This window comes from Dromaius novaehollandiae, chromosome 1, assembly GCF_036370855.1.
Source record: "Dromaius novaehollandiae isolate bDroNov1 chromosome 1, bDroNov1.hap1, whole genome shotgun sequence".
Classification (NCBI taxonomy): Eukaryota; Metazoa; Chordata; class Aves; order Casuariiformes; family Dromaiidae; genus Dromaius; species Dromaius novaehollandiae.
Window position 1 is genome coordinate 54,779,136 of NC_088098.1, and position 27,770 is coordinate 54,806,905.

The following is a 27,770-nucleotide window of genomic DNA, read 5'->3' on the forward strand; positions in this document are numbered from 1 at the left end:
TCTTCTCCTGCTGTGGAAGTATCTTCACTTTTTTACTTCCAGTGGCATCAATCTGTCAGGGTTAGTGCAGCTTCTGATTTTCTGTTTGCACAAGTTCTTCAGAGCTCAAGCTAGAGGCATTTCATCTTGAGACTGGCCTGGTTAACACAACAGGAGTCAGCTTGTTTCCTTTCAGCAAAGTGAGGAAGGATCTTGTGTCCAGCATCACTTAGTGCTTGTGCCTCTGTGGTGTGGGTTAGGAGGGAATGGCATTGTGATGGTTGTTTATTCTTTTACAATGAAGGGGGGGTTGGCTGACAGGTGAGGGAAATGGGCATTGCCCAGATCTGGTTTGAGACAAAATATAGGGGCAGCTGCATGTATAGATCTTGACAGAATAATGCGCTCCAGCTACTGTTTGGACACTTGTGTTGCTTGGAAAGATACTATTGCTTAGATAGCTGCAACAAAGTCTTGTGCGATGTTCTTTGAATGAGTATGCTGCATCCATGCTAACTGTTGTGTCCTCATCTCCTTCAGAACGTCTGCGACGTGAAGAGAAGCAGAGGCAAGAATTGGAAAAGACTCGTAGAAAGCTTGAAGGAGACTCCAGTGATCTACATGACCAGATTGCTGAGCTGCAGGCTCAGATTGCAGAACTCAAAATGCAGCTGGCCAAGAAGGAAGAGGAGCTACAGGCAGCCTTAGCTAGGTGAGAATCTGACCTCTGGGGCCACCAGATCAGGAAGTATTTCTTGTCTTGTCACTTACTCAAGAATAGGGATCAAACAGAATCTGTGGCCGTTGTATTTTGGTCTGTTGACCAAATGATCTGTGTACTCAGCATCAGAGTTCTTTGGCTGCTGCATGCTGCTGCATTCTCTATACAGAACTAGACTATAAATGTTAATTGCACTGTGTATATTTCACTGGAACAGCATGCTTTCAGAGGGGGTTAACAAGTAGTGGCAAAACACTGTCTCTTTCTGTGCTAGTTTCTGAGTTTTTCTATTTATTTATTCAGTCAAGTGTCCAATTTCCAGTGTGAAATGGTGCTTTCTCTTCTGCTTTCTTCTGTTGTCAGTCTCTCTCTGTCACCTACTTTAAGGTAAGTAATCTTGCCCTCTCAAGTATTGGGAGATAGAACTTAGAATTTGTGGATGATCTATGGATTGAAATTTGGACATAGTCTTGCAGAACTGACCACTGCCAGCATTTTTTCTTGATCATTCTTGGCAGGAGAGGTGGTTTTAATGTACATATGGTTTAAATCTTGCTCTGACCAGAAGTCTATGTTGAACACAGGGTGGAAGAGGAGGCAGCTCAGAAAAACATGGCCCTGAAAAAGATCCGTGAGCTTGAATCCCAGATCACTGAGCTGCAAGAAGACCTGGAGTCAGAGAGAGCATTCAGGAACAAAGCTGAAAAACAGAAGCGGGATCTGGGAGAGGAGCTGGAGGCACTGAAAACAGAACTAGAAGACACACTAGATTCTACAGCTGCTCAACAGGAGCTCAGGTAATTCCAACACCTAGATGCATGCAGTCTTGTTTGCTCGTTTTTGTTTTTTAAATGAATGTTGCTGCATCCAGTCTCTTATCAAAGCAAGTCTTTATCAGAATAGACTGGTTAGCAGATTCAGTGACTACACAGGAACTGGTGTGCAAGCTGCAGTCAAGACTACATTCCCCGACCTGATGTATGAAAGTTTTTGCTCCCTAACCACACTGGTGATAAAACCCCTGAAACATTAATGCTTTCAAACTGTTTAATTCTTAAGCTAAAAATAATGCTGTGACCTTGTGCTTACAAACTTCAGAAGGGTGTGAAGCTAAGTTCTGATTTTGAAGAGTGTCTTTATAGATTGTAGTGCTAACCAGACCTCAGTATTTTTCTGCATCAGTGATGCTGCTAATGGATATGCCTATCTGATTCTGTCCTTGGCATCTATATAGAAGCTGTGAATTTTACAGGTCAAAGCGAGAGCAAGAAGTAACAGTTTTGAAGAAGACCCTTGAGGATGAGGCAAAGACTCATGAGGCTCAAATCCAAGAGATGAGGCAGAAACATTCACAAGCTATTGAAGAGCTGGCAGAGCAGTTGGAACAAACCAAACGGGTATGCTGGAGCAGGAAACATAAGGCCATATCAGGCAATCTCTTTGGAGTGATAGCTGCTCTAGGGCAGTAGTCAGGGCTTAAAGCTGCAGAAGAATATGAAGTGCTTCCTACATTAGGCTTCTGATGCATGTGTTCTTCCTCCTTTAGTAGATCATCTTCCACTGTGAATCATATATGCAGTTGCTTTTAATATTTGCATTCATTCTATTTTCCATCAGGCATCTTATGTTATGTAGCCATGACGCTGTCTAGTTCTTTCCACTGCTAGCACTTGTTGACCTGTGCAACCTTTAATTTGGAAATCTGATGGTGCAAGACTGTCTAGTATTACTGTCTTCTCCAATTGTTAAATTGTCTTCTGCTTGTCAGTGACTGGCTGTTCAAATCAGTTTTTCTGAGTAAGCGGTCTGGGATTTAGCTGTGAAACAGACACCATAAACTTGCTTGTTGGCATAAAAACACACTTAGTAGAAGTATCCTGCCATATCTAAACTCTGGGTGGGTTTTTTTCCCCTCCCCCCCCTCCTCCAGGTGAAAGCAAATCTTGAAAAAGCAAAACAAGCTCTGGAAAGTGAGAGGGCAGAGCTGTCCAATGAGGTGAAGGTACTCCTGCAGGGCAAAGGGGATGCTGAGCACAAACGGAAAAAAGTAGATGCCCAGCTCCAAGAACTGCAGGTGAAATTTACAGAAGGTGAAAGAGTGAAGACAGAACTGGCTGAGAGGGTCAGCAAACTGCAGGTGAGTGGCATGTGTTTTCCTTAGCTTCTGTTTCAGCTGGGGGCTGGAGAGGAGAGAAGATTGCTAATAACTGACATACTCTGATCTCTCCTTCAGGTTGAATTGGACAATGTCACAGGCCTTCTGAACCAGTCTGACAGCAAATCAATCAAATTAGCAAAGGACTTCTCTGCTCTGGAGTCACAACTTCAGGATGCACAGGTGAGAGCTTTGGAAGCTGAGGCATCCTTGTGTGTTGCATCCAGTGTCTCTTACAAATGCTTAATGTGAGAAAGCACTGGACACTGTTAAATACTGGTTATAAAGCACTTCAAAGGATTGGGTCTGGATATTTTGCTAAGGGGCTATACAGCCTGGTATTGAGTATCTTCCTTGTGCTTCCTCAGTATGCAGATCACATGGAATTTTCCCTGTCTTAGATTTAGAAGTCATCCTCCATTGCCTTTGTACTTGAGAGCTATTTAATGCTAGAAGTGAGCTACAATGCTAAGTTCTTGTTTGAGATCTTCATAGTCAACGTATAACAAGTTTTTTTTCTGTCATTTCAAATAAAATTTTCTATTTAACTTCAGAAATTTATCTGACAACAGGTAATGGGAAAGTGGTAGATTCAAATAATCCGATCCTCCCCCCTGCCTCCCAAAATCATGCTTAGTCTTATACGTCAGGGTAAAAGAACCATTCACTGTTACTGGAATTGAGTCTTTTGGTAAAGCACCGAGTACCAAGCAGAACCCGGAGTGGGGGGCAAACCTCAGATACAAAGTAACCTTGAATTGCTATTGATGTTCTGCCTACTCAGTCTGTTTTTCAAAAAGCAGAATCAAAGATAGCGCATAATACAAAAATTATATGTTAGTTTGAAGACTGGACTTATCAGTCTCTATAGATCATTCAGTGCAAGTACTGGCAGCATAAGTTAATAAACGTTGTTGCTGCCCTAAGCTGGTGAATGATTAGTGTCTTAGAATTCCACTAAGAATTCTAGAATTCCTCCGCTAAGAAGAGCGATAGTTGTTATTAACTGTGCTAAATCACTTCAGCCTGTTGTCTGTTTCTTTGATACTTGAATATGAGAAAGTTACATGGCAGAGTACAGTCATGCTACCATTGGGAAAAGTTTTAATGCTTTGTGTGCTACTCCAAGAGGACTCCAGAAAGAACTGTGCAGTGGCTGCACAGGAAAGCAGGAGATAGCACTTGTGTAGCGAAGAAGCATGCTTTAATCATCAGAGTGTAGCAGAGAATGGGACCCTTCTTGATATTCTGTTTGTGTACTGACTTGCTGGAAGACAATTATTTAAATTCAGTCTTCAATTGGCTTATCTGTGAAATAAGTTGCATACTTAAACTCAACTTCAAAAGTGCTCATCCTGGAGGGAATGGGTGAGGACTTTTAGTCTAATATGAAGGAAAGATGTTGAGTTCCACTTGGGTACTTGTTTTATAGGAGCTGCTGCAGGAGGAGACTCGCCAAAAACTCAGTCTCAGCACTAAGCTGAAGCAGATGGAGGATGAGAAGAACAGTATCAAAGAGCAGCTGGAAGAAGAGGAAGAGGCAAAGAGAAACCTGGAGAAACAGATCTCTGTTCTTCAGCAACAGGTACAGAATCTGCATCCCACAAATCAAACCCTTGAAAGGAAGTGTTAAGTGTAAGTGTGGCTTGAAGGAAGTAAAAAATAAATGCAGAATTGACTTCTAGAAACAGAACCTTTCCTGGGAAAGGCTGATCCTGCTGACCGGGGTGGGAGAAAATGATCCCTGCTAATCATAGCACATACTACTTTTAAATTCTTATCCAAGAACTCCTGTGGGAATTCACAGATTTAGCATTATTCCAAAATAATGGTATTGTATTTATGCCACTGTTTCTAAGCCTGACTGAAGTAATTATCGCAGAACTGAGCAGACTTACTTCCTCGACTCCTCTGGTGCCAGTAAGCCATGTTGAGTGTTGTGTGGCTTGGCTTCACCTGTGATTTCTGTCCTTCAGGTGGTAGATGCAAAGAAGAAAATGGATGATGGTCTGGGCTGCCTTGAGTTAGCAGAGGAAGCAAGGAAGAAGCTGCAGAAGGACTTGGAGAGCTTGACCCAGCGTTATGAGGAGAAGGCAGCAGCATATGACAAGCTGGAAAAAACAAAGACCCGCCTGCAGCAAGAGCTGGATGACATCACTGTGGATCTGGATCATCAGCGGCAGACGGTTTCCAATCTGGAGAAGAAGCAAAAGAAGTTTGATCAGGTATGACTTAGTCACAGGGAGTTAAGTAGCTGCATCTTCCTTGCCAGGTCTGCCTATAAGAATATCTAAGCATTGATGCATGGAGAATTCATATTTCTTTCTGAATGGAGGCATAGCATATAAGGCAGAGACATAAGTTGCCATTGAGGTAAACACATTCTGTTCCATGCCTATGGAGTTTCATGCTGTTCTTTTCCCAAGGAGCTAACATTCATATCAATAGGATCAAATTCAAAGTGTCGCTTACAGATCAGATCTGGAAACGATAGTTTGGAGGCCTAGGGAACCAGAGGTTTGTTCATCCTGAGTCAGTTCTGATGTTAAAGGTTGGGTGACATGCTGCATTCTTTGAAGCTGCATTTTCTTAGTTCCTTCTACCCAAGGCAGAATGCTGCTAAGAAGGCACTAACATAAAAAATGCATGTTTAGCTTGTCAAGAACTTGTTGGTAATTTCTCAGAATGCTGATGCTGTACTCTTGTAGCTGTTGGCAGAAGAGAAGAACATCTCTGCCAAGTACGCGGAAGAACGGGACCGTGCTGAGGCAGAAGCCCGTGAGAAGGAGACTAAGGCCCTTTCCCTGGCCAGAGCCCTGGAAGAAGCCATAGAGGAGAAGGCTGAGCTAGAACGAGTCAATAAGCAGTTCCGTGCAGAGATGGAAGACCTGATGAGTTCAAAGGATGATGTTGGGAAAAGTGTAAGTATGAAGTTAAAACATCCGAGTAGGAAATGGCACACAGGTGATACTGTTAGCAAAATACTGCAAAAAGCCTGTACTAGTGTGAATGCACAGAGGAACGTAGCAGGGAAAACTGAAAACATTTTGGGTTTAGGAGTGTTGTAATGTTTCTATTACAGCAGTAGGCAGGAAAGATGGGTTGAAATAAAACTTACCTAGTGTAATTGCGGGAGAGGAAAGGGTATGATGAAAGCCTTGTGTGTAAAATGCCAAGGAATAGCTAGACAATGGGAAACAGTAACCCAAGTATTTCAAGACACAGAAGATTGTGATAAGCAGGAGAGAAAAGAAAAAAATCGGAGAATGAAAAAAATTTTCATGCCTTCTGTCAGAACCAGAGATATCCAGCTCTAGCAAGTCTCCTGTAGGTCAGAGTTGGGCTAACAAATGCCTTCTTCCCTCTTCTCCCCTTACCACACGTACATGACCAGAGCTAAAAGTTAAGCAGGATTCACATTTGATGGCTCAGAAGTATGTAAGCAGTTGGCTTTGAAGGGTGTCACTACATTAATACAAGGACCAAATGTAGCATCTCTGTATCCTGTCTTACAAGAGTGGCTCTTCAACTTTTTTGCTCTTAGGATAGGTGAAATTGCCTACATTCTTTGAGGAAACCTAATGCGTAGTGATGTGCTGTAGGTCCATGAGCTGGAGAAAGCTAAGCGAGCCCTGGAGCAGCAGGTGGAGGAGATGAAGACACAGCTGGAAGAGCTGGAGGATGAACTGCAGGCCACAGAGGATGCCAAACTGCGGCTAGAAGTGAACCAACAGGCCATGAAGGCACAGTTTGACCGAGATCTCCAGGGGCGTGATGAACAGAATGAAGAGAAGAAGAAACAGCTGATTAGACAAGTAAGCTGCTTCATAAATCCTAAAAGTTTTCTGCACATAACAGCACTTGTGTCCAAAGATAATTAGATAGACAGGGCCAATCCACAGATCCTTGTTAGTAGTAATTCTCCAGGCAGTGTTGCAAGGCTCTGCAAGACATACTCCCTTGTATGCATGATTCTCTGAACAGACTTCTTCCATCAAAGGAACCCTTGCGGCTTTATCAGTAAGGAATGTTAGCTCCATCCATCCTACCAGGAGAAGTGAAAACAAGTCACATGCTTGCACTTAGGAGGGTGTGAAAACTGACTGATGGAAAATCAAGGAGCTGATGCACTGATACCTTTATTTCTCTGTACAGGTGCGGGAGATGGAGGTGGAATTGGAAGATGAAAGAAAGCAGCGTTCCATTGCTGTGGCTGCCAGGAAGAAGCTAGAGATGGACCTGAAGGATTTTGAGAGCCACATAGATACTGCTAACAAGAATCGTGAAGAAGCCATCAAGCAGCTCCGCAAACTGCAGGTGATGAATTGTAACTGCTTTAGCTGCCTGTGTAAAGCATTTACCTAGGGAAATAATGAGATGCAAGACTTCACCTCATGGGAACCATGCATCAGTGTCACAGGAGCAGTAGAGCCTTGTGGCAATTTAACCAGAAAGAATTACTGGCATTTCAAGTGTCATTCTAACCCTTGTTCTGCCTGTTTGATTCCCTGGGAGACAAGCTGTAGAGAAAGTCTACTCTAGTCCTTGCCTTTTGTCAGTCCTTTTGGAAAGAATTATGGAGCTGCAAAGCTAGAGGGACTTGAAAAGATCATTTAAACCTTCTCATGCCCCAAGATAGTTCTGCTATGTCTTTGTAATTCCTACAGGCATTTATCTGATCTGTTTTTAGGGAAGACTCCAAATCCTCCCCAGGCAATCCATTCCAGTGCTTCACTAGAAAGCTTTTTTCTGTAGTGTCTGATGAGGCTTTTATTTTTTTCTGCAATTTAAGCAGCCCTATCTGCTCCCATTACTGCTTTTCCTGTTACTTTTGAAATGGAAAAAGGATTATTCTCTTTCTTTTTACAGCAATCTGTAAAAAGATTAGCTAAAGATTAATGAAGTCCTTGTTTCCATTTTCCCTCCACGTTTCCTGTAAAGTAAGCAATTCTGTTCATGTGGATGCTCTGAAATTGATCCTTTTTTATTCTCCCTTTTCAGGCACAAATGAAGGATTACATGAGGGAACTGGAAGACACACGTACTTCCAGAGAAGAGATCTTGGCACAGGCTAAAGAGAACGAGAAGAAGTTAAAGAGCATGGAAGCAGAGATGATCCAACTGCAGGAGGTAATGGAGTATACATGCAGGTCCAGGGTTTGTTCATTTTCTTTGGCCAAGAACTAAGTGCAGCAGTCTAAGCTTGAGTGTTTTTTTTTCTTTTCTGCTTTGCTCAAATACAAGGTCCATTTCCAGCAGCAGAATTTGGCCCTTTCTTGACAGCTGTAATAGGAGTGATGCAAAACAAAGGAAGCTATGGGGTAGGGGGAAAACAGGCTACATCTTATCGTTAAGTCTGAATCTAGCTAGAGACCATTCCACCCATTACAGTATCTGCTTTTCCTATTCTGCATTAATTGGTACCTTCCCACTGCATCACTGACTGTCTCGTTTTCATTCCAGGAACTTGCAGCTGCTGAGCGTGCCAAGCGCCAGGCCCAGCAAGAAAGGGATGAGTTGGCTGATGAGATTGCCAACAACAGTGGTAAAGGGTGAGTAATGTTCCCCTGCTCAAGGGTGGAGGAGCTGGTCTGAGAAAATACTTTGTAGGCTGTTATTTTTATATAGACTGCATTGTGTGCTGTACCCTCCGTTCTTTTGAAAGATTGAGCTCATTTTGTAGAATTGTAAGTGGCAAGTTTTCCCCAAGGCACTAATGCCACCAACGCTACTTTAATGCTTGTGTCCTACAGAGCACTGGCCATGGAGGAGAAGAGACGCCTAGAGGCCCGGATAGCTCAGCTGGAGGAGGAGTTAGAGGAGGAGCAGGGCAATACAGAGATAATCAATGACCGGCTCAAGAAGGCAAATCTTCAGGTACCTGTTCAGGCTGAGTCTGCTGGTGGAGTCTCTCAAATTTGTGTAAACTGCCAAACTGTGGTCTGGTTTGTGTACAGTACAGGCCCTCAACAGTATATTGCATAGATGTGAGCAAGATGAAGCACGTGAACGCTGCAGTAGAGAAAACAGGGCAGCCAGTGCTCGTAACAACTCACTAATTTTGAACCTGGAGTAGTAAATCATTTGCATGAGACAAGATAGCTGGAACAGTCTCCCAGGTTTATCAAAAATTCCTGGTGTCTCTTTTCCTGCACTAAGGCGTTATGCAAAATATGATCTATAGCATGCTTTTCCAACTTGGCAAGCTGAGCAGTGCCACAATGTGTATGGAAAGTGACTTTGTCAGTTTCACGCTTCTTCAAACAGACTAAATTCCATATGGAATTTGTTAGGCTGCTATAGAAACCATGAGCTTAATCTGACTGTTCTTTGGTGTGTTTTATCTGCCTGACTGAGAATCAAGCAAGCCAAGGTGCCAGGCTGATGGCTTTCCAAATGGTTTGTTGACTCCAGTAGGCCAAAGCATAGTCCTCTGCTTGATTAACTATCAGCCACAGCCCTGGCTTAAAAGTAGATTGAGTCTTGCTCTTCCACCTTTGAAAGTCAGTGTTTTTAGGCCGCTTCGATGTAGTAGAAGTAGACAGACAGCAAATACGTGATAAATTAATAAAGCACATGTATTGAATTCACTGGTTTCAGCATGGATGCAATCCACTGAGACTGGTAATTATGTGTTAAATGCCAAACCATGGCTCTCATCCCAGAGGGGATTGTATGTGGTTGGCAAATCCAGCCGTAAGAGGAGCTTGATAAACCTGTTGTTCAAGGAATTACTTTGAAAAGCTGGGTAAACTGAGACATTGTGAGAGATGGTCTGTGTCTCTGTCTGCAGAGAGATGCTTTCTTCATCTGAGTATTCCAGGTGTTCAGCTCACCTTGTGGGTATTTTTTCTTCTGCATGTCAGCAGGTGCCTGAGAAATGTATCAGCCTTTCAGGCTGGAACTCTCAGTATGCTGATTACTTCCTCTCTCCCCAGATTGATCAGATGAACGCTGACCTGAATGCTGAGCGCAGCAATGCACAGAAGAATGAGAATGCTCGCCAGCAGATGGAGCGCCAGAACAAGGAGCTCAAGCTTAAGCTGCAGGAGATGGAGAGTGCAGTGAAGTCGAAGTACAAGGCTACCATCACAGCCTTGGAGGCAAAGATAGTGCAGCTGGAAGAGCAGTTGGACATGGAGACAAAGTACGTCCCATCAGAAACTATTGTTGCATTAGAAGCCTCTACCCACTCTGGGATGTTAAGTCCTGAACAGATTCTGATTTATATGAGTGAGGGCTTCATCCTAGGTACTGGGGAGTGTAGAGAACTAAGATCTTCACAGACCTTCCTCGTTTTCATTGTACAGACTGCTAACTTCTTCCAAACTTCACCATTCTGAAAGCTGCAACTGTGATGCAGTGTTGTTGTCCCTCAGTAGCTTCAGGAAGAGTGGTGCTCTGTGTGATTTTGGTGCCTTTTTGGTCATTTCTGGACAACCTCTTCTCCCATCCCCTTTGCTCTAAGTTATGACTAGTGGCATCTTCTTTGTTTCTAACTTGCCTGTTTCAGGTCTTGTTGTTGGGGACAACAGAGGATAATGTCTTGTCTTAGCCATCACTGTATTTCTGTGTAGGGAGCGCCAGGCTGCCAGCAAGCAGGTGCGCCGTGCCGAGAAGAAGCTGAAAGATATATTGCTGCAGGTGGATGATGAGAGACGTAATGCTGAGCAATACAAAGATCAGGTGTGTACAGTTACCCACAGGATCAGCGAGTCTTCTGGAGGGAGGATTTCCTTTCTGTGAACAAAATATCATTTGCATTTAGAAGGCTCTAGCATTAACCTTCCTATGAATTTCTCTCCTTTCTCCCTCACTGTGATAATTACAAGATGATACAGATGAAAATGTAATGCTTTTAAGGAAAAGCTTGGAACTGTCTAGTCATAGGCAGCTGCCCTCAGGAAGGGAAGAGGGGGTGTTATTCAGAAATTCTGCTTCTTGCTGCTGTAGCTGCAGCAGTGCTGTAACTCTGGGAGAAGCTGACCTCCTTTCCCTTACACACTCAGGCGGACAAGGCAAACATGCGCTTGAAGCAGCTGAAACGGCAGCTTGAGGAAGCTGAAGAAGAGGCCCAGCGAGCCAATGCATACCGTAGGAAGCTCCAGCGTGAATTGGAGGATGCCACTGAAACAGCTGATGCAATGAATAGAGAGGTCAGCTCCCTCAAGAGCAAACTCAGGTAAGGCTGAGTGTTTTATGTGACAGCATTGCAGCCAGTCCAGCACAGTCTTTCTGTAACTGCTCACAGTGGCATTCGCTCACAGCAAGGAGTGTGACCAGGCACTTCCTTACCTTTCTCCAAAGCCTGTTTTGTCTGGTGGTCAGTGAAATCTTGGGTTACTGACATGCTGTCCTTCCTTCCCTAGGCGTGGGGACCTGCCATTTGTTGTGCCACGTCGGATTGGCAGGAAGGGTGCAGGAGAGTGCTCTGATGAGGAAGTGGATGGCAAGGCAGATGCTGGTGATGCCAAAGCTACTGAATAAGTCCTCTCATTTGACCCAGGTTACACGTGATGGAGTGACCCATCCACCTTCCCCTCTTCCATTGGACTTTCTGCAAACCCTCTCCTCCTAAATTGGCTAGGAATCTGCACAGCCAACCCAGCTCTGTGTATCTAGAGCCATCGGGCATCTGTGTTCCTAGCTTCCCCCTCTTTCCAATTTCCTAATCCTCTTTGTATTTAATGCCAAAGAGTCAGGGCTCTGAAATCTGACCAGCAGAGTTTGGCAACTACAAAGGCCTGTAGAACTGTCTGTGCCATGTCTGCTGGTGAATCCTTACACATTTTGGAGGGAGTGGGGGTTAGGGAAAGCTTATTTTTGCTGTAAATCTACTTTTTGTCTTCAGATCCTAGCCGCAGGGAAGCACCTTCCTATATTCTTTCCCTTCCCTCTTTGTTTGCTTTTGGCAATCATGTTCAGTGACCTCAGACTTCTGCCGCTTTTATTCTGCCCACCCAAACGGTTTGGGAGCAGTTTCAGGAATAACGGTGTGCTTTGGCCATGGCAAAACCTTTTCTTCTTTCACATATTTCCAGGGAGAGGTGAGGAGGGAAGCTTCTCTCAGGATCAGCCAGTTGGAGGACTTGCCAAAGTTGTCTTTTTTCTTTTTCTTTTTTTTTTTTCTCATTTTTATTATCTGGACAGATCTCTGAAGTGCAATGATGTCCTGTTATTGTCTCTGCCTCTGAGCGGTTTCGTCTAAGGTAGTGTGAACCAGTAGTTAGTGACAGGCAGGGGAAGCAGAAGAATGTCCTTGTGCTTGTCTGAGAATCTCTGGGGGACCAAATATATTTAATGGTAATAGGCAGAATCTAGGGGAATTTTATAGAGTAATGAGCAGAGGGTGGGGATAAGGGGAGGGAAGAATCCCTCTTTTATTGACATGTCCAAGCCTTTTGCACCTGCTCTGTAACCAGGGGTTGGGATTAGTTATTCTGCACCATTGACTAAGAGTATATTAAAAACCCTTTAATCTGCACAGATATATGTAAGGCCTTTGTATCTCTCATAATAAGTAATTAAGAAAAAAATAAAGGTCTTTATCACTGCCTTTCTATTGGGACCATGGTTATATAGAGATAGTCTTTACTTTTCTACACTGTACACTGGTTGCTGGATTTACCTTTATTCTTAACCATATTGTATATGCTGCATTTAGACTTACTTATGAGCAAAGTAAAAAATTAAATATGAAGCACCATACTGTATGCCTGAAGCGCTCTAAATGCAGGAGCCTCATGTCCCAATTGCTGTCACAAAAAATAAAAAAAAATTTTATATAATAAAAGTGCCTTAGCATGTGCCTCAGCTGTGTGTCACCACTACAGTCAGTAATGGTTTACTGGTGCTCCACTGATGTTACCAATAAAGATTATCCATGTGTTGCAGTCTGTGTGCTTGTGTCGCTGTTCCCTCCTTCTGTAGGTGCAGTGAAGACCATGTGTGCAGCTTCTAAAGGAAACAGTGGTGGTGTCAGAGCATCAGCCTGTCCTGTCAGCTGAGCTGCAGCCCTTCTCAAATGCTGAGTGACTGTCCATAGCTGAAATCAGATGTTACAGTACCCACAATGTATTACTGGGGCAGCTGGCAGCAACTGCCACCAGCAACTTCAGAGGAAGATAATGTACCTCTTTTGTATGCAGTTAACTTAAAACGTAAGGCTGTAAATTTGAGCTGAGCTAGCTCTGTTCTTGGTCTGAAGGCAGTATTTGAGACTGAAACCTCTTACAACAATTGTGCAAACTTTGCCTTCCCCTTCTTCCACAGCTAAGAAATAAAAGTTGATAGGGGAAATGGCAGATGTCTGGAAGTCAGTTTTAATCAATGGATTAGCAAAAATTCCTTTCAATCATCTTCCATTTTGTCCTTTTGTCATCTACTTTTGTAGCATTTTTCCTAGAAATAAGGAACTTCGGCCTGTATTCTTCCATAAATTGTCCTAGGTGCTCAAGTAGCATAGCAAACTAGAGCATAACATCAGCTCCTGCCCCTGTTACCTCCTCCTTCAGGGTTGTACGGAAGCTTGCCTCTGCTGGAGCAGGTTTGGGGTTCTTGAACCCTCTGCCTATGTGGTGTCACAGCTCTGATGGTGTAGCTCTGATAAGAAGACCTGATCCTGCAGCTCACTGGCAGGCCTGAAATCACATTCTCTATTATCTGCAGAAGTAATGTTGGAGACTTATGTCTGTTCTTGTATAATACAGACATTGCTCTGATAATCGTAACCACTTCCCTTTCATCCCACGTTGGCTGAGACTTAAACCTAGATAAGAAAATCTGAGTTAGCAACTGCACTAGGGGCTGCAGTGAGTGGAAGTGACTCAGAAGCAAGTGCCAATGTTCACCAAGAGGGGATACTATACAGCCAGCAAGTGCTCCTACAAAAAGGAGTGCTGGAAAACACAGAGCAATGAAGATGCAGCTTCAGTAAACTGATTCTCAGAGGATCATGAGAATTTAGAGCCACAAAAGCGTGGGATTCCTGTCTAAGCAAATGCTGGGGAAGGGTGGAAGTCTTCTCATAAGAAATAGTAGGAAGATGGCAGGAAAGGGAGGCGTGCAGAAGAAGATTGGCTGTCCATTGCTGCACCAATGGGTATAGTCCCATGTAAGGGGTCAGTGTGATTGTGAACAACTTTCCATGTTATGTAACACAGGCTGCAGATTTTTGAACACTAAACAGGAATTAATGCTTTGAGGATGAGGTGAGGTATTTGCTTATATATAGAAGCAAGGTGCATTGTTTTGCCAGGGGCTGAGGGCAGGGGTCTATGTGGTAGAACTCAGAAAGTCAAGAGCCCACTTTAATAATTCTCCTTTGAGCAACCTGGTGCATGTGTCTGATCAAACTTTCATGCGCAACAGCCCATGAGGAGGAGGGGTCTCTTAGGGTGCTGCATGAAGCAACAGCATAAAGGGACAGAGCTGTGTTCATGTATGGAATACAGGCTCAGCTGTATGGCTGTAACTTACTGAGGTACTAATGCCTTACCTGGATGCTGTTAAAAACAGGATTTAAGTTTAAGAACTGAAATTCTCGTCTGGGAGTCTGTTGGTTCACATGCTTCTGTCTTGTCTCTTTCCAACCTGTTTTGCAGAAATATATAGGATAGTTTTGTGAACAATGTACCCCTTAAATTACATAGAAATTGCCTTCAGATCAAAGGATCTTCTTGAAATAATGCCAGTTGGCCAGATGCTTGTAATACAGACCAGAACAGCCTTAACACCTCTATGCTGACCTCTTTAAACTCGGGCTGGTTTTTGTCCTGCTGTGCAAGTCAGTGTACTGCTTGGATGTTGATCTGTTCTCCTGTGCATGGTGGAAGGAGCCTTGTGTATTTTTTCCATTGACACAAGACTTCGCTTCAACCTTCCACCTTTTTACATGGAAGGGCAAAATGAGTTTTTAACAAAATTTTCCACTTTCCTGCAAAGGGCAGCCTTGACCTAGTATGTTTTCTTGGCTCCTGGTTTGCTACTTTCCTTAGATCTCTAAAGTTGTTCAATGCCTCACACAGGTTTTCCTGAGATGTTTGGGATGGCCTGAGTAGGTGAGTGGTACAAATACTGTAATAAGCAAGCGTGGCTGAGATTAAACTGTTACCTGATCTGAGGTCCTGCAAAAGAGTTGTTCCTGGAAGCTCCAGCTCTGTCTATTGTCTGTATAAGCCAACCTCAGCCTTGATCTTCAGTAGACTTTGGAAGGGTCTGAGCAAGAGGAGACAAATGGGTATAGTTTCAGAAGATGCAAGGTTTGGTGGTAAAGCTAGTTGAAAGCATCTCTGTCCCTGCACCAGACTGTTGTACTGGCACAGTGGTTTATGGGCCTATGCTGTAACCTAAATCATTAAAATTAATAACTCAAGCTAAAAATAATAATCTTAGTGATGCAGGTTACAGCACTGCTTGTGCAGGTTGTTTTAATGGCAGAACAAAGGAGTGGTGGAGGGAGCAGAGCAGTCAGGCTTGTCGCAGCCTCAGGGATGTGGAGGCAAATTGCTAAACCTGCAGCATCAAGCTGTGCTGCGGAGAGCCTTTCTGCACAGATACGAGTTGAATGTTAGTCTTGTTTGTGCTACAGCTTGCCTATGGGCAGAGTGAACGTAATCTCTATTAGAGCTAGTTGCAGTTAGTTTCACTCAATACAACAATGACCTGCCAGATTTAGGAAGGGGATTTAGCCCCCTTCCCTTTCCTCCCCACCTTGTTTCAAGTATCACTTCTTTGGAACATTTACATTAATGGAGCCTCACCTTTGTCTAAAAGGAGGGCACAGATTAGATGGCTCTGGGCCTAGGATGCTCCATTGACAGGCACACACAATAGGGAGGGGGTAAGCTATGATGGAAAATTGTAACATAGCCCTCCTGTCCCTGGAGGAGATGCAGATGAGGGAGGGCTTGGACAGAGCAGTCATTTGAGTGATTTCAAACTAAAATGTGGCCTGACCAGGCTTGTTGCAGCCTAAGTAGAGATTTGTGAGCAGTAGTGTTCCTCAGGGCACGTAAAGCACTAACTATTGGCTTGCGTTGTCTAGGACCATGTATCCTTACAGATGCACAGCCTGCTTCATGGCACATAGAGCTGGGAGGAATCTCTGAGGTTGTCTGGTGTGGCCTCCCTATCCTTGCTTTGTGTAAGGGACGGGCTCTCTGTCTTGGAAGCCCAACCCAACCCTGCGAGCTACTCAAACTGTTCTTGAGATGCTTTGTCCTAATCCTGCTGGCAAGATCGCACTGCATAGCATTCCCTGAAAAGCCTTGGATCCAAGCCTTGCCTCGTGCATATCCTTTTGAACCTCGTCTCCAAGCACAGCTGGAGACAACCTTCCTTGTTGCAGGACAGATAGTCAATATTAGTAGAAAACCACTTGCCATCTGCCTGGACTTACCTCTTTCCCTGCTCTGATGCCAAGACAGTGAGCCAAAACAGAAAGAAAAAGGGGGGGAAAAAAAAACCTTCCAGATCTAAATCTGTGACTCTCCAGTCCTTACTACCATTTTAAGCCAATGTGGATGCAGCAAAAGGAAAAAGAAAAATGTGAAGCGTTTCAAGTGATGATGGTGTGGTATGTGAGAGAAGAGATGCTGGAATCCATTCTCAAGCCAATTGTGTGTGGTGAGGCAGCCTCTCTCACCAAGCCTGGAGGGCCAGATGAAGGTCCTTTCAAATCTATAAAAGGAAAATTTGCAGAGAAAGACACTTAAAAATCCACTAGGTAAAAGTACAGTTACCTTTGGACTAGGCAATCGCTTGTTTCTGCAGAAGGAATATTTAAGGCAGGCTACCTTCTCTACCTTTAAGGCAGGCTACCTACAGCTGCTAAGAGAGCGTACAGGCTGCAGAAGACCCTCTTTCTGCAGCACTGGACACTGTAGTGCTTTAATATCTATGCGTGCCCCTGACTAGGCGATCTGCCTTAGAAGTTTCACTATTGCTCAGCATCCTGGTCATAAGGAAGAATGGCAGCGAAAATGGAGAACTGATGATGATGGTGTGCCTGGCCTCGCTATTCCATATTACTCATTAATTAGCAGCACAAAACTAAATTATCTGGAATTATATTGTGGATATACTACAGCCTTAATTGACTTTCACCCAGTTGTGATGGAAAGTCTGTGAAACCTCATGGAAAAGAGCGTTATGATAGGGTATTACTTTCTTGAACTCCTTTTTTGGGTATAAGCCATCACTCGTCATCCCAAACCTAATGTAAGGCCAGACTGAAGTGGAGCTCCATGGCAGGAGAAAGTCTTACTGGAGACAAAGTGAAGAGAATTGGTTTTGTTCAGCTGATAGATTTTCCTAGAAGCAGCAAAATGCCAAACTGTATAGCCAAAAGATGCACTGACCAGCTGCACCTGTAAGCAAATCTACACCATTTTTGGGGGGTGAAATAATGACTAAATGGGGGGGGGGGGAAAAAAAACCTGAAGAAATTTTCCTCCTGCTCTTCAATCCTGCTGTATCCAGGGAAACAAATCTCTGTGTGTTGCCTTATAAAGAAACAGCATCATGTCAGAGCCCACCTTTCACTTTTCCTCCTCCAAACTCCTGGCTGAGCTTCAGCAGGAAGTGGTCCCAGTGAGGTTGGCTATTGGGTAGGAAGCATCAGGCACCTGGTACTCACTTCTCCTCCATCAGGGGAAAAATCCTAGCCCAGGCACAGGTGGGAGATCACCGAGACAACTTTGGCTGCCTCTTCCCTTCTGGACCCCTTTCTCCAACCCTGGGCTCTTCTCAGGGCTAGAGAGGACCGTGGCAAACTGCACAGCCCTGCAGGCCTGGTGGATTGATGCAGCCTCCCCAAGCTCTCCCGTGGCCAGCGGGTGTGTGTCAACAGCCTCTTGTTTCATTTCCTTCCTGACACTTCCCCATTGAGCCCACGGGGTTAAGAAAGGCACAGGGGCTGCATGTGGCATGCCTACACTACTGAATTCATCCTGGGTTGGAGGTTGCTCTTTCAGAGCCTCTCTCTGCTTCCTGAAGCATCCTCTGCAGCCACTGCACACATGAGGATCTCACCTCTGGAGGACAGACCAGCTCAGATGTCAGGCAACTCCTATCAACTTGCATAAGAAGTGCTAATGTTGTTGTTAGGAACTGCAGCAGGCTTTGAAGCAGAGGTATTGGCTCAGCCAAAAAAAGGTTTTAACAAGGTAACACACAGCCCAATTTGCTGTGCAGGCTTTTGATCCTTTCTGCTGTCAATGTAATTGTGTGCCGTGCAGCTTGCAATGAGCTGGCTCATCGTTTTTGGAAGCACGATGCACCCAGCTGTCTCACACTGGTGTGCCCTTGTGGGTAAGGCACAGATAAACCTCTTGATCAGCTCTTGCTTGAAGTACAGCTCACTGTTTCTCTGTTGGCAGTTCCCATCAACTGGGGAGTTTTGGGAAGTGACTTCAAGGACATTGCTTATGCCCCTGGCAAGGATCTGCAGTTAAGAGACTTCAGTGGAACCCCACACAAGGAAAAGGGGACCCTGCGGCAGGAACAGCTTGGACACATAACTGTGAGCCAAAGCTTCCAGTCTGACATGTATCTGGTGCTGTCCTCATGAGAGCTATGGTGGTTGTTTTGTTCTCTTTGCTGTCAAACTAAAGGGAGTTTTTCTGTGCTTCATCCCCTTCCCTTTGCTAAGGGAAATGCTCAGCTTTCTCTTACAGCCAGTGAGGCTGATACGAAGAGGAGAAGGCTGGCATGGATGATAGGCCTGTTACAGTGGAGGAAAATGCATAAATCTGTACAGCATAAGAGAGGAACCAACAGTAAACTTCACCTACCCTTGAGCTCATTTACCTAAACCACTCCCTGGGTAGAAGATAAGAAAACCAGAGTTGTTTGAACAGAAAAGCTGACAGAACTGTTTTGCTCTCTTACAGTACCCACAGGGATGACTGGTTCTGGCCACATATCCCCACTGCCACCAGCAGAAACATCAGGACATTGAATCAGCATAGACTCTCCAATGCCATGTGCTATGTGGCCTGCAGAGCTGGCCCCTGCCTTGCGGGGCACAGCACAGCCCCAGACAGGCTGCAGGACCAGACTTTGAGAATGAACAAAGACTGGAAAGGCCTCCTTAGGAAAAGATCTGACTTGTTTGCTTTGGACAGTGAATGAATGGGAAGGTTAGGGAGAAAAAAAAAAAAAAAAAAACATGTACGGAGACCAGATCAGAGCTTCTCTTTGGCCCCTCTCTCCTAACCCAGGAGCAAAGAGGCATGCAGTGGAGAGAGAAGGTAGAAATTCGGAAGAGCTGCCAGGCCCTGTATGTAATTAGCCCTTGGACTGTGCACAGAAAGGTGTCAGGTCCAAAGACTCAGCAAGAGCCAAGAAAGGCCTGGATGTCCCTCAGGGAAACAAGAATGTCTAACACTAAATCAATGCAATAAAGAAAGGCTGAAATGAATATCTGCTGGAAAGAAGAGGGTGGAAGATCCCATTGGTGATGGTGGGCATTCAACCCACAGCTGTCTTCACCTCTAAGCCCAGCTGCCTGCCCCTCTCCAAACAAGTTCCCAAACCAGACAGGTACCTGGCTGGATGCCACAGGTAAGTTCTACCTTCAGGGAAGTATGCCTAGTCACATCACTTAGGGAAAAGCCACCTGAGGCTTGGATGAGTGCACAGGCAGAGGGAGACTACACGGCAAGCATGGTGCTAAACATTGGGGTGTCAGCAGCATCCAGCATCAGACACCACCGCCCAGGGAGAAGACACATCTGAGAGCTTGGCTTGGGCAACGATGAGCCACATTGTTTTGCTTTGACTGAGAGTGAGGAGGGACAGCTCAGACCATGTTGTCCAGCCCTTTCCAGCCTTTCTGGCACCATCCTTGCATCTCCCCTGCCCCAAGTCCTGCTGCAGCCAGGCTCCTTGTGCCAAGGCCTGAAGACAGTCGGGAATCAAGAGTGGGATAATGTAGCAGTGTTTGGGGACCACTGGGACTGCAGGTCTCCACCAGCCCTTGCAGCCTGGGTGAATTTCTGCTGGAGGCCTGGAGGTGTTTCCTGTCAAATCCTGCAGCAGGCTCTCAGCAGCCTAAGCCTCTGTGTGCCCATGTCAGAGTATCCACCACAGGGCACTGTGCCAGACAGAGCTGCATCTGGAATAACCATGAGGAGAGTCTGGAAATATTTTCTCAGGTCAAAGCCAGATTTCAAGGTCTCACTCTCCTTTGCAGATGGACTGGCTGTTCACCGCTTAGCTCTACTGTCCGGTCTCTGGCAGATCTCAGGCCCTGAAAAATCTTCCTGAAGCAGGTTAAAACATCCTTGCCATCAATTTTTAATGCATTTCTCAGTATTGGCAGAAGGAAGCAGAGGCCTCAGGTATTCCCATCAAGCCCAGTTTTGTAACTGAGACCTTCAGCGGGGCTCTTTTTGCCCCGAGATGCCAGCCAGACCAGGCACCTCAGCTAAGACATGCTTCATCAAATGATGGAGCCATGAAGTGTTGTAGCAGGTCACTTCATTGAATGCAAACATAAAATGTCCCTGACAGGCAGTTGTATGCAATTAGGGCTTCCCTCAGCTGAACTGCTTTTAAGCCTCAACAATCCCCTCACCCCCACACACTTCAACAAGCTGTATTATGGGACACCTGCTCTCTGTAGGGTCACAGTACCTATAGCTCTCATGTCAGGAGAAGCTGCCTCACCACCACACCGTGAACTCTTAAAAGCTGCAAGACTATTAAAATAAACTGTCATGAGACATTCATACCAAACAGAAAGCATAAACTGAACTTCTTGGTCTCCTCGGAAAGATAATCTATATTTATACAGAACAGAAATGCCTTGAATTTGGGAAGCAGTTGGGCAATGCTGGCAAGAGGCTCCCCAAACTGGCTTCTTTCCAGCTAGCGACAAGCTGTGTGTGGGTAGGAGAGCTGCAGTGGGCAGCTGACTCAGATTTCCCCATTCGAACAAAGCCTTTCCTGACTATTGGGATGAAGGGAGGAAATATCCTTCAGCAGATACAGCTGCATTAAGTGCCTTCTCTGGAAACACCCGTACTTTCTTCTTGGCAAGGCCTGGCTGCAGGAGAGCAGCATGACTGGGCTGCTGGAGGTAAGGGGAGAGCCCTGGGGAGGATGCCACCCACTGGCACTGCCCCTGGCCTGGGGCACCTCTCAGCTGTGGCCCTGTTTTTTGGGCTGTGGGGCTGATCCCTGGGCTGTGGGGCTGATCCCTGGGCTGGTGTCTCTTGAGTTGGTTGGTGCCTTTCAGAGGTGGGAAATCTCTTGCAGGGACAGCTGTATATTGTGCTAAAGGATTGACATGACCTTGACCACATCTCCTGGTATTTCCCGCAGGAGGCAAGGTACAGGGCCCAGGTCTCCCGCACCTGACTGGGTGTCTCGCAGTGCTGATGTCCCCACGTGCCACACTCATGCCCTCTTCACAACCCATTCGGAGCTTGGGTTGAACTTCACATAGCCACATCCCACTAAGGCAGAGCTTTCCCTGCTAATTGAAGCAAGCTTGCAGGACTTTCCCTGCACTGGAGTCAACCAGAAGAGCCCACAACTCCCTCTGCACTTAATTTTTCCAGCATAGGTTAGAAATCCCTTGACATCTTTTCAGCTGGTCACAGCAGCTCCTCCATCAGCCTTCACTGCCTGCCCTTGCAGCGTCCCTGCCTCTACCCAGGGCAGGCTGGCTGTGAGCTTCTGGTGCTTAGAGAGGCAAACCAATCTGTTACCTTTACTGAAACTGAGGCATTTAGTGTCTTTTCTAGGCTGGAGATAAAGGCTTGACTTCGGCCACCAGAAAAGCTCCACTGAATATGATTAAACCATTACATTCACAGGATACTGGCACTGCCTAGCTCCTCTCATGGCTGAAAGTTGGGTCCCTTCTACGCACAGACCAGGACTAATCAATCATATTTAAGTCTCCAGGTGAGAATGAAGCAAGCAGTAGATCCAAGCAATGATTATATAGACAGTAAAGTTATGTTTGGACTCAGGCCTTACTTTACCTGCTTAGCTTTTGGGTGTTCTCTTTCCTCTCTGGTTATAACCAGCACAGACCTGCTTGCTAACTAGGCCAGATATTGTGCCAGGATATTGATTGGTCTCATGTGGTTTTGAAGTCACTGCATTCTGGTTTTGCTGAGGATTGAATAGACAAAATACTGTATTTTCTCTTCTGTCCTTTTTCCTTTTTAAAAATTTTTCCTTTTTTCTTTTTTTCCATCTCCTCTCCTCTCTGAACTACCAAGCAAATGCTTTAACACCAGAGCAAGCCAGTCATAATACAATATTTCACAGAAAATAAGTTTACTTATTTTAATTACATTATTAATTATTTTTAAATATTTCATTATTTTATGTATTTTTAATTACTGCTCTGCAATTTGAATTCCAGTCCCTTGCAAAAAAATGAGAGAAATATTGACAGGAGAAAGACTAGCAGTGAAAATATAAAACCTGCCATTAGAGGATGCTCAAACCCACGTCTGCAATGGGACATACGCTTATAAAGAAGCTGTCAGACAAAGTTTTGGGACACATGGATCTGGTAGGGTTTTACTGCTAAATTACAGTCCAAGAGGACGAAGTAAAAATTGTGGATGGAGAATGCCAGCTGTGACTGATAGATTGGGATGTATTTAAAAATTCAGTATCATATAAAACTTGTGCAGAATGGATTTGGCTGTAGAGTTTCTTGTGGGTTGAAAGCTGGAAGAAGGGGATGAATTATCAAGGATACAACAGTTCAAGGTGGGGTTATCCGATTTATTTCTGAATTACAGTCAGGCAAGATTACCTATGTTGATTATGATGCCTACTTAGCTTGATTATAATCTGGATGTGTGTGCTGTGGTTAGATGCACGGAGGAAGTGCAGTAGGTATTTGCCTGTCCTGGGATGATCAGTGGGTACATGTTGAAGCAGAAGGTGGTTCCTGAGGGTTTGGGATCCTTTGCAGATGAACCAGTCCACGATTGCTAAAGCACATGCGTGAAGTCTATTTTACCTGATACATTTTTTTTTTCCTTTTACTGACTGTCTTGGTGGCAATGGTGTTCATGTTACCTTAATACCTAAGCTGACATTTTGTCATGGATCTCATAACATTAGCTTTTTTTCCTTCAAAATCAAGCAACTAAATGAAAATAACAGCTTTATATTAAGTGGAGCACATCATTAAAAAAATTCTAAAACACTCTCCCTGCAGGAGGAGAGGAAGCAGAAAATTGTTAACAGTGTTTTAGCTGGAGCTTGAGCAATTTATGAAAGGGATTATCTGATGTGATGTTTGCGATAGCAGGGGTCTGGGCTCAGTGACCCAGCAAGGCCTTTCCAACCTTAAAATAGATGTCTCCTATGTAAAGATTAAATCCAAGTATTTATAAAGGAAAGACAGAGCAGTTGTTCCTTCTCTTTTTTGACAACAAGCTGCCTCAGGCCTTGCAAGAATGCCCTGGAAAGGATTGTTCCAGCCTGCACGGTGGACTGAGAAACTCCTTGAAGACACGGCACTCGTCTCAGCTTATATTTAAATAGCCTCAGCTCCATGAGTCAACATTTCCTGAAAGCCACATGTGGGCTGAAGGCAAATAGGGCTAAAATGACATGTCTTCCACAGAGGGAAAAACAGGGGTCAGAGTGTATATTTATGAGGAGCCTCATTTGCTGCCGGGGATTGGGGTGAGTCATTGGCAGTGTAAGCAGGCTGCTGAAGGACAGTGAGTTTGTGATTTTTGTAATTACAGTGGATGCCTGGAAAGAGAAGGGTTGAGCGGGAGGCAGGGCACTGAGCCCTCAGCTTGTAGGCTCTTGCTCCCAGCAGCTCTGGAGCATTTGACAAGTTTTTGGCAGTCAAAGGGTAAATTTGTGTCTGCTCATGAACCTCTCTTGCTCTCCTCATATCCCTTTCCCTACTAATGGCTCCCAAGGGAAAGTTCCTGCTGCAGGAAAGGGGAGGAAAGAAAAACAATGAAAACAGAGGGGTGAGAGATGCAGGGGGAGGGGGATCCAACCTCTGAGAGCCAGTGTCGTGCTGGAACAGAGGCGAGGATGGTTGCAGTGGATGGACACCACCCACCCGCCCACACATCCAGGCTTGGGTTTCCATCGCTCCTGGCCAGCAGGGAGCCACGGAGGAGGGCGCAAGTTGAGGAAGTGCCTGTGAAATCTCCAGTGACCTCCCAGGAGCAGGAGCCCCGGTGGCAGTAGAGGGCCAAAGCATCCCTCTCCAGGTGGAGGGGCTCTTGCCTTTGCCACACTGGGCAGCGGAGGCCCTGGCAGCCGGGGAGAGGCACTGGTGATAGGCGAACAGCCGGTGCACAAGAAGTAGCCGAGTGCTGCTGGAAGGGGAAATGAGCAGTGCTGAGTCAGGAAGGCAGGTCTTGAGGCTTTTTTAAACCCATACATATCTCCGTGTGTTTGTGTGTGCACATAGATATATTTAACTTTATATGTGTGTGTGCGCAAGTTTGCATTAAACAGAGCATGCATATTATTCAGGGCAAAGTCCACTACATGGATATTGTAATTAACCTCCAAACAAATACTGCAAACTGAGGAAACACAGCATTGAGGTCAAATATAAAGGAAACACAAGTGTACAAAGGTAAGAGATGTACAGCTGAGACACCCAAACAAGCTGATGGCCAGAGAATGGAAATTAGGAGGAGAAAAAAAAATCCTGTATCTTTAAAAATCAGTGTGAGTCTGGGTGATAAAACTAAATTGACTCGTTCAGGATGAGATGGTTATTGCCTGGTATTGCAATTATATTTATTTAGGTGCCTTACCTGTGCATTTCCACTGCTGAAGAATATATTCAGATTGTTTCCAGCTTTCCACTCCACCCTAAATTGCTTGAATTTATAGCACATACTTGGGAGACTATTGCAATTTTCCCATTCCCTATTTAATCCAAGTTACCCTCCCCACCTTAACTCCATCTAAGCGTAACTTGTGAGAAGATAAGTGGTATTAATAAAGTCTGAGGCAAGCCTCTGGAGGGAGTGGGATCAGCACAGCAGCGGTAATCCTGAGTCATACAGAAAATTTCTGGGACACTTGGCCCCTACCCGCATGGCTCATATCTCCGGCCAGCTTCAGCGTCACTCAGTCAGGGATTCCACCACAGTTTTGTCATTGGCCTTGCAGGTCTGTGGATAGCCCCTTCTGAGTTTTGCATGGGATGATAATGTTTTATTTTGGTTTGAATTTGTAGCCCTGCTCGCCTTCCAAACGGCTGTTCAGCAGGCAGGAACAGGAGAAGGGGCTGGAAAACATGACTAAATATGGCTGCGTTTCTGATTGCTACAGACTGCTAGATCAGTGGCCCCTTCTTCCCAGCAGCCGCAGCTGGAGTTCCCAAGGCTTGAGAAGCACCAAGAAGAGCTGCAGTCCAGCCCTCTTCCCACCCCCTTTTTTTTGTTTTCCACTGAGAAATCTGCAACCTATTGTCTGGGCTAGCAAACTTGGCACCCTTCAGCTGCCTATAAAATTGCATTAGGCGTTTATATTTCCTGTAGTGGACTATGTGTTGTCTGGATTTTCTATAATTCAGGGGCAGAGGGTTAGACTTTTGCAGTGGGGGCTATAAATTGCATTTGAAATAATTTCATTTCTTGGAGATAGGAGAGCACTGGCAATTGGCAGACCAGATCCACATATTCTGAGACAGATGTATGCAGCTTTCCTGCCTGCAAGTTACACAGTCGTTCTGACCATGCACACAAAGCATGGCCCTGATTCAGCCCAATACCAAAGCATTTGCCTGGTCCAGAAGCATGCCAATAATCACACTGATGGCAATGGTATTTCTTATGCTTAAAACTAAGCAAGTGCTTAAATATCATGCTGATATACAACAAAGGATTTCTGTGGCACTTGTGACAGAGTCAATGCACTTGACTCAGCTGGCTCTGTGTTCATGCATGTATCAGGTTTTTATGTGAACTCCTAGTATTTATGCACATTTACCATGTATGGGGGATTTTCTTTACAAAGTGGGTTTTGCCTGTCTTTGAAAATATCCTCCCGGCTTGTATGAAGAGTATTTGTTGGGTTTTATTGATATTTTCTAATTTGGATTTGAAGCCAAAGAGGCAGTAGCTACTCCTAGCGTTGAGAAACCACTTTAAAAAAATATGTGTTTTCAAATCTTATTTGAAACGTGTTTCGTACCAGCAACAAATAATCTTGTGAAAGGATAAAACCAGAGTGGAAGGGCTTATTGGTATGTCAGTATAACATTGGTATGACACTATCACAAATACCCATAGTACTTTTCTGTACAGAGGAAAACTAATAATCTGTTACAGAAAACGTTCAATCTAAGGGTATGTTTTGTAATCATATTTATATGAGTAAGTAGTATTACACATCTGATATGAATGCTGGACTACTAAGTAGCCAGCAGGCGGAGTCATCTATAATGTATGTGGCATGACCTGGAAAGTTGAATAACTTCAACTGGCCACGTGGAAATTTCAGTTGGAAGTTGAGGCCAAGGAAAATATGAGGAATGGAACTGGAAAACGATGAGAGTGTGGAGTACACAAAGAGCTAAAACTTTAGCAGCAGAAGAGGAGGGGCCTGCAAAATATTTGGAATAGCAGAAAGCTGGAGCAATCCTGGAGACACTCCTGTGGCTTGGATCCTGAGGCATAATTCATGCTGTTGTAATTTGCACGATGGCTGCAGTCTGAAGGGAAGGCTCTAACAGCTGGGAAACATCAGGGTGTGGGCCTGCTTCAACCGCACACCCATTCTTTATCCCTGCATAAGTCACAGAAGTGAAAGGTGATACAGGACTTGCTGCAGAAAACACACGCAAGCTTTCCTCTGCACGAGGGAATCTCTCCTGTTGCTAGTTATGTTAAGGACCAGCTTATTTTGGCATTCTGTGAATAACAATACACTTTGAGATACCTTTCAATAAACTGATTAGTGAAAAAGAATCAGCCTTGACTCAAGAAATCAGCCATGTAGTAAACTGAGCTGTAGTTAAGGAGCTCTAATAGACAGGGTGCTTCACTGAAAACAAGCATAAGTTACAGGATCAAAACCATTCTGTTCTCATGATGTGGCCAGTCATGACAGTGGGTGTTTTGCTTTGTCTTTTTGCTTTGTCTGCCTGTTACATTGGGAATGAAAGCTGTCTCAGGCTGGGCATTTGCCCTTCTTTAGCTGCACAGCCTCCAGCATATTTGGAAACAAGCAATTGCAAATAATGATTAGTACTGTCTGTTTGCCTGTGAGCCGATGTAGACTGACACCCTGAATAATAATGTAACAGCCACTCAGATCTTACAGGCTCTGGTCTGAGAGAGGAGAGGGTGATACAGCTTTGAGGTACTTGAAAGATACAGCCAGTGACACACATATGCAGGGACTGTGGCTTCAATCAGCCTACCAAAGCATTGCATCAATAGCCAACGCTACTGGCCCATCGACGTAAACTCAAGCCTCCATTAACCTCTGGTTTACTTTCGAGAGGTAGCTGAGGGAAATAAATGCCAGGTACTTATCTGCTCCTTGGTCTCTGGCATCCAGAAAGTGGGGGAGAACCAATGTTTTTCTCGTCTCCATACCCATGCACTCTTTGTGGCACCTCTATGGTTCACACTATTTATCTTGAGCTGGTCAGCCCCATTTTCTCAACATGAAAGCAAAAGACCTTTTGTTTCCCAGACAAGGTCTTTGCACAGTTATCTATTATCATTTGTTTTGGAGAGTGTAGTTCCTTTGCAGAACTAGTTATAAGGTCCCTTCATATTAGGAGTGCTGAAAGACCTACTTTATTCCCTGCCCTTACAGGCATAAGCAGTGCAGGCAGAAGGCATCTTTATGCTAACTGCATGTATGCAGATAACTGCATCTGCACTGCAGGTGTCGTATAGCTTTAGCAGCATCGGTATACTTGAAACA

General features: G+C 44.8%; 1 protein-coding gene across 1 annotated transcript in view; it reads left to right on the forward strand.

The window, feature by feature from the left end:
- MYH9 (myosin heavy chain 9) overlaps window positions 1-12,748 on the forward strand; it is a 73,025-nt gene extending 60,277 nt beyond the window's left edge. Inside the window, exons 25-41 of the mRNA XM_026117880.2 lie at window positions 520-691; window positions 1,285-1,497; window positions 1,953-2,097; window positions 2,631-2,837; window positions 2,934-3,038; window positions 4,288-4,440; window positions 4,832-5,080; window positions 5,564-5,776; window positions 6,458-6,670; window positions 7,011-7,172; window positions 7,857-7,985; window positions 8,319-8,407; window positions 8,609-8,732; window positions 9,794-10,002; window positions 10,433-10,541; window positions 10,865-11,037; window positions 11,225-12,748. Of these exons, the coding sequence (XP_025973665.1) occupies window positions 520-691; window positions 1,285-1,497; window positions 1,953-2,097; window positions 2,631-2,837; window positions 2,934-3,038; window positions 4,288-4,440; window positions 4,832-5,080; window positions 5,564-5,776; window positions 6,458-6,670; window positions 7,011-7,172; window positions 7,857-7,985; window positions 8,319-8,407; window positions 8,609-8,732; window positions 9,794-10,002; window positions 10,433-10,541; window positions 10,865-11,037; window positions 11,225-11,342 (2,783 nt within the window). The 3' untranslated portion in view covers window positions 11,343-12,748. The remainder of the gene's footprint in view (window positions 1-519; window positions 692-1,284; window positions 1,498-1,952; window positions 2,098-2,630; window positions 2,838-2,933; window positions 3,039-4,287; window positions 4,441-4,831; window positions 5,081-5,563; window positions 5,777-6,457; window positions 6,671-7,010; window positions 7,173-7,856; window positions 7,986-8,318; window positions 8,408-8,608; window positions 8,733-9,793; window positions 10,003-10,432; window positions 10,542-10,864; window positions 11,038-11,224) is intronic.
- The last annotated feature ends 15,022 nt before the right edge of the window (window positions 12,749-27,770 follow it).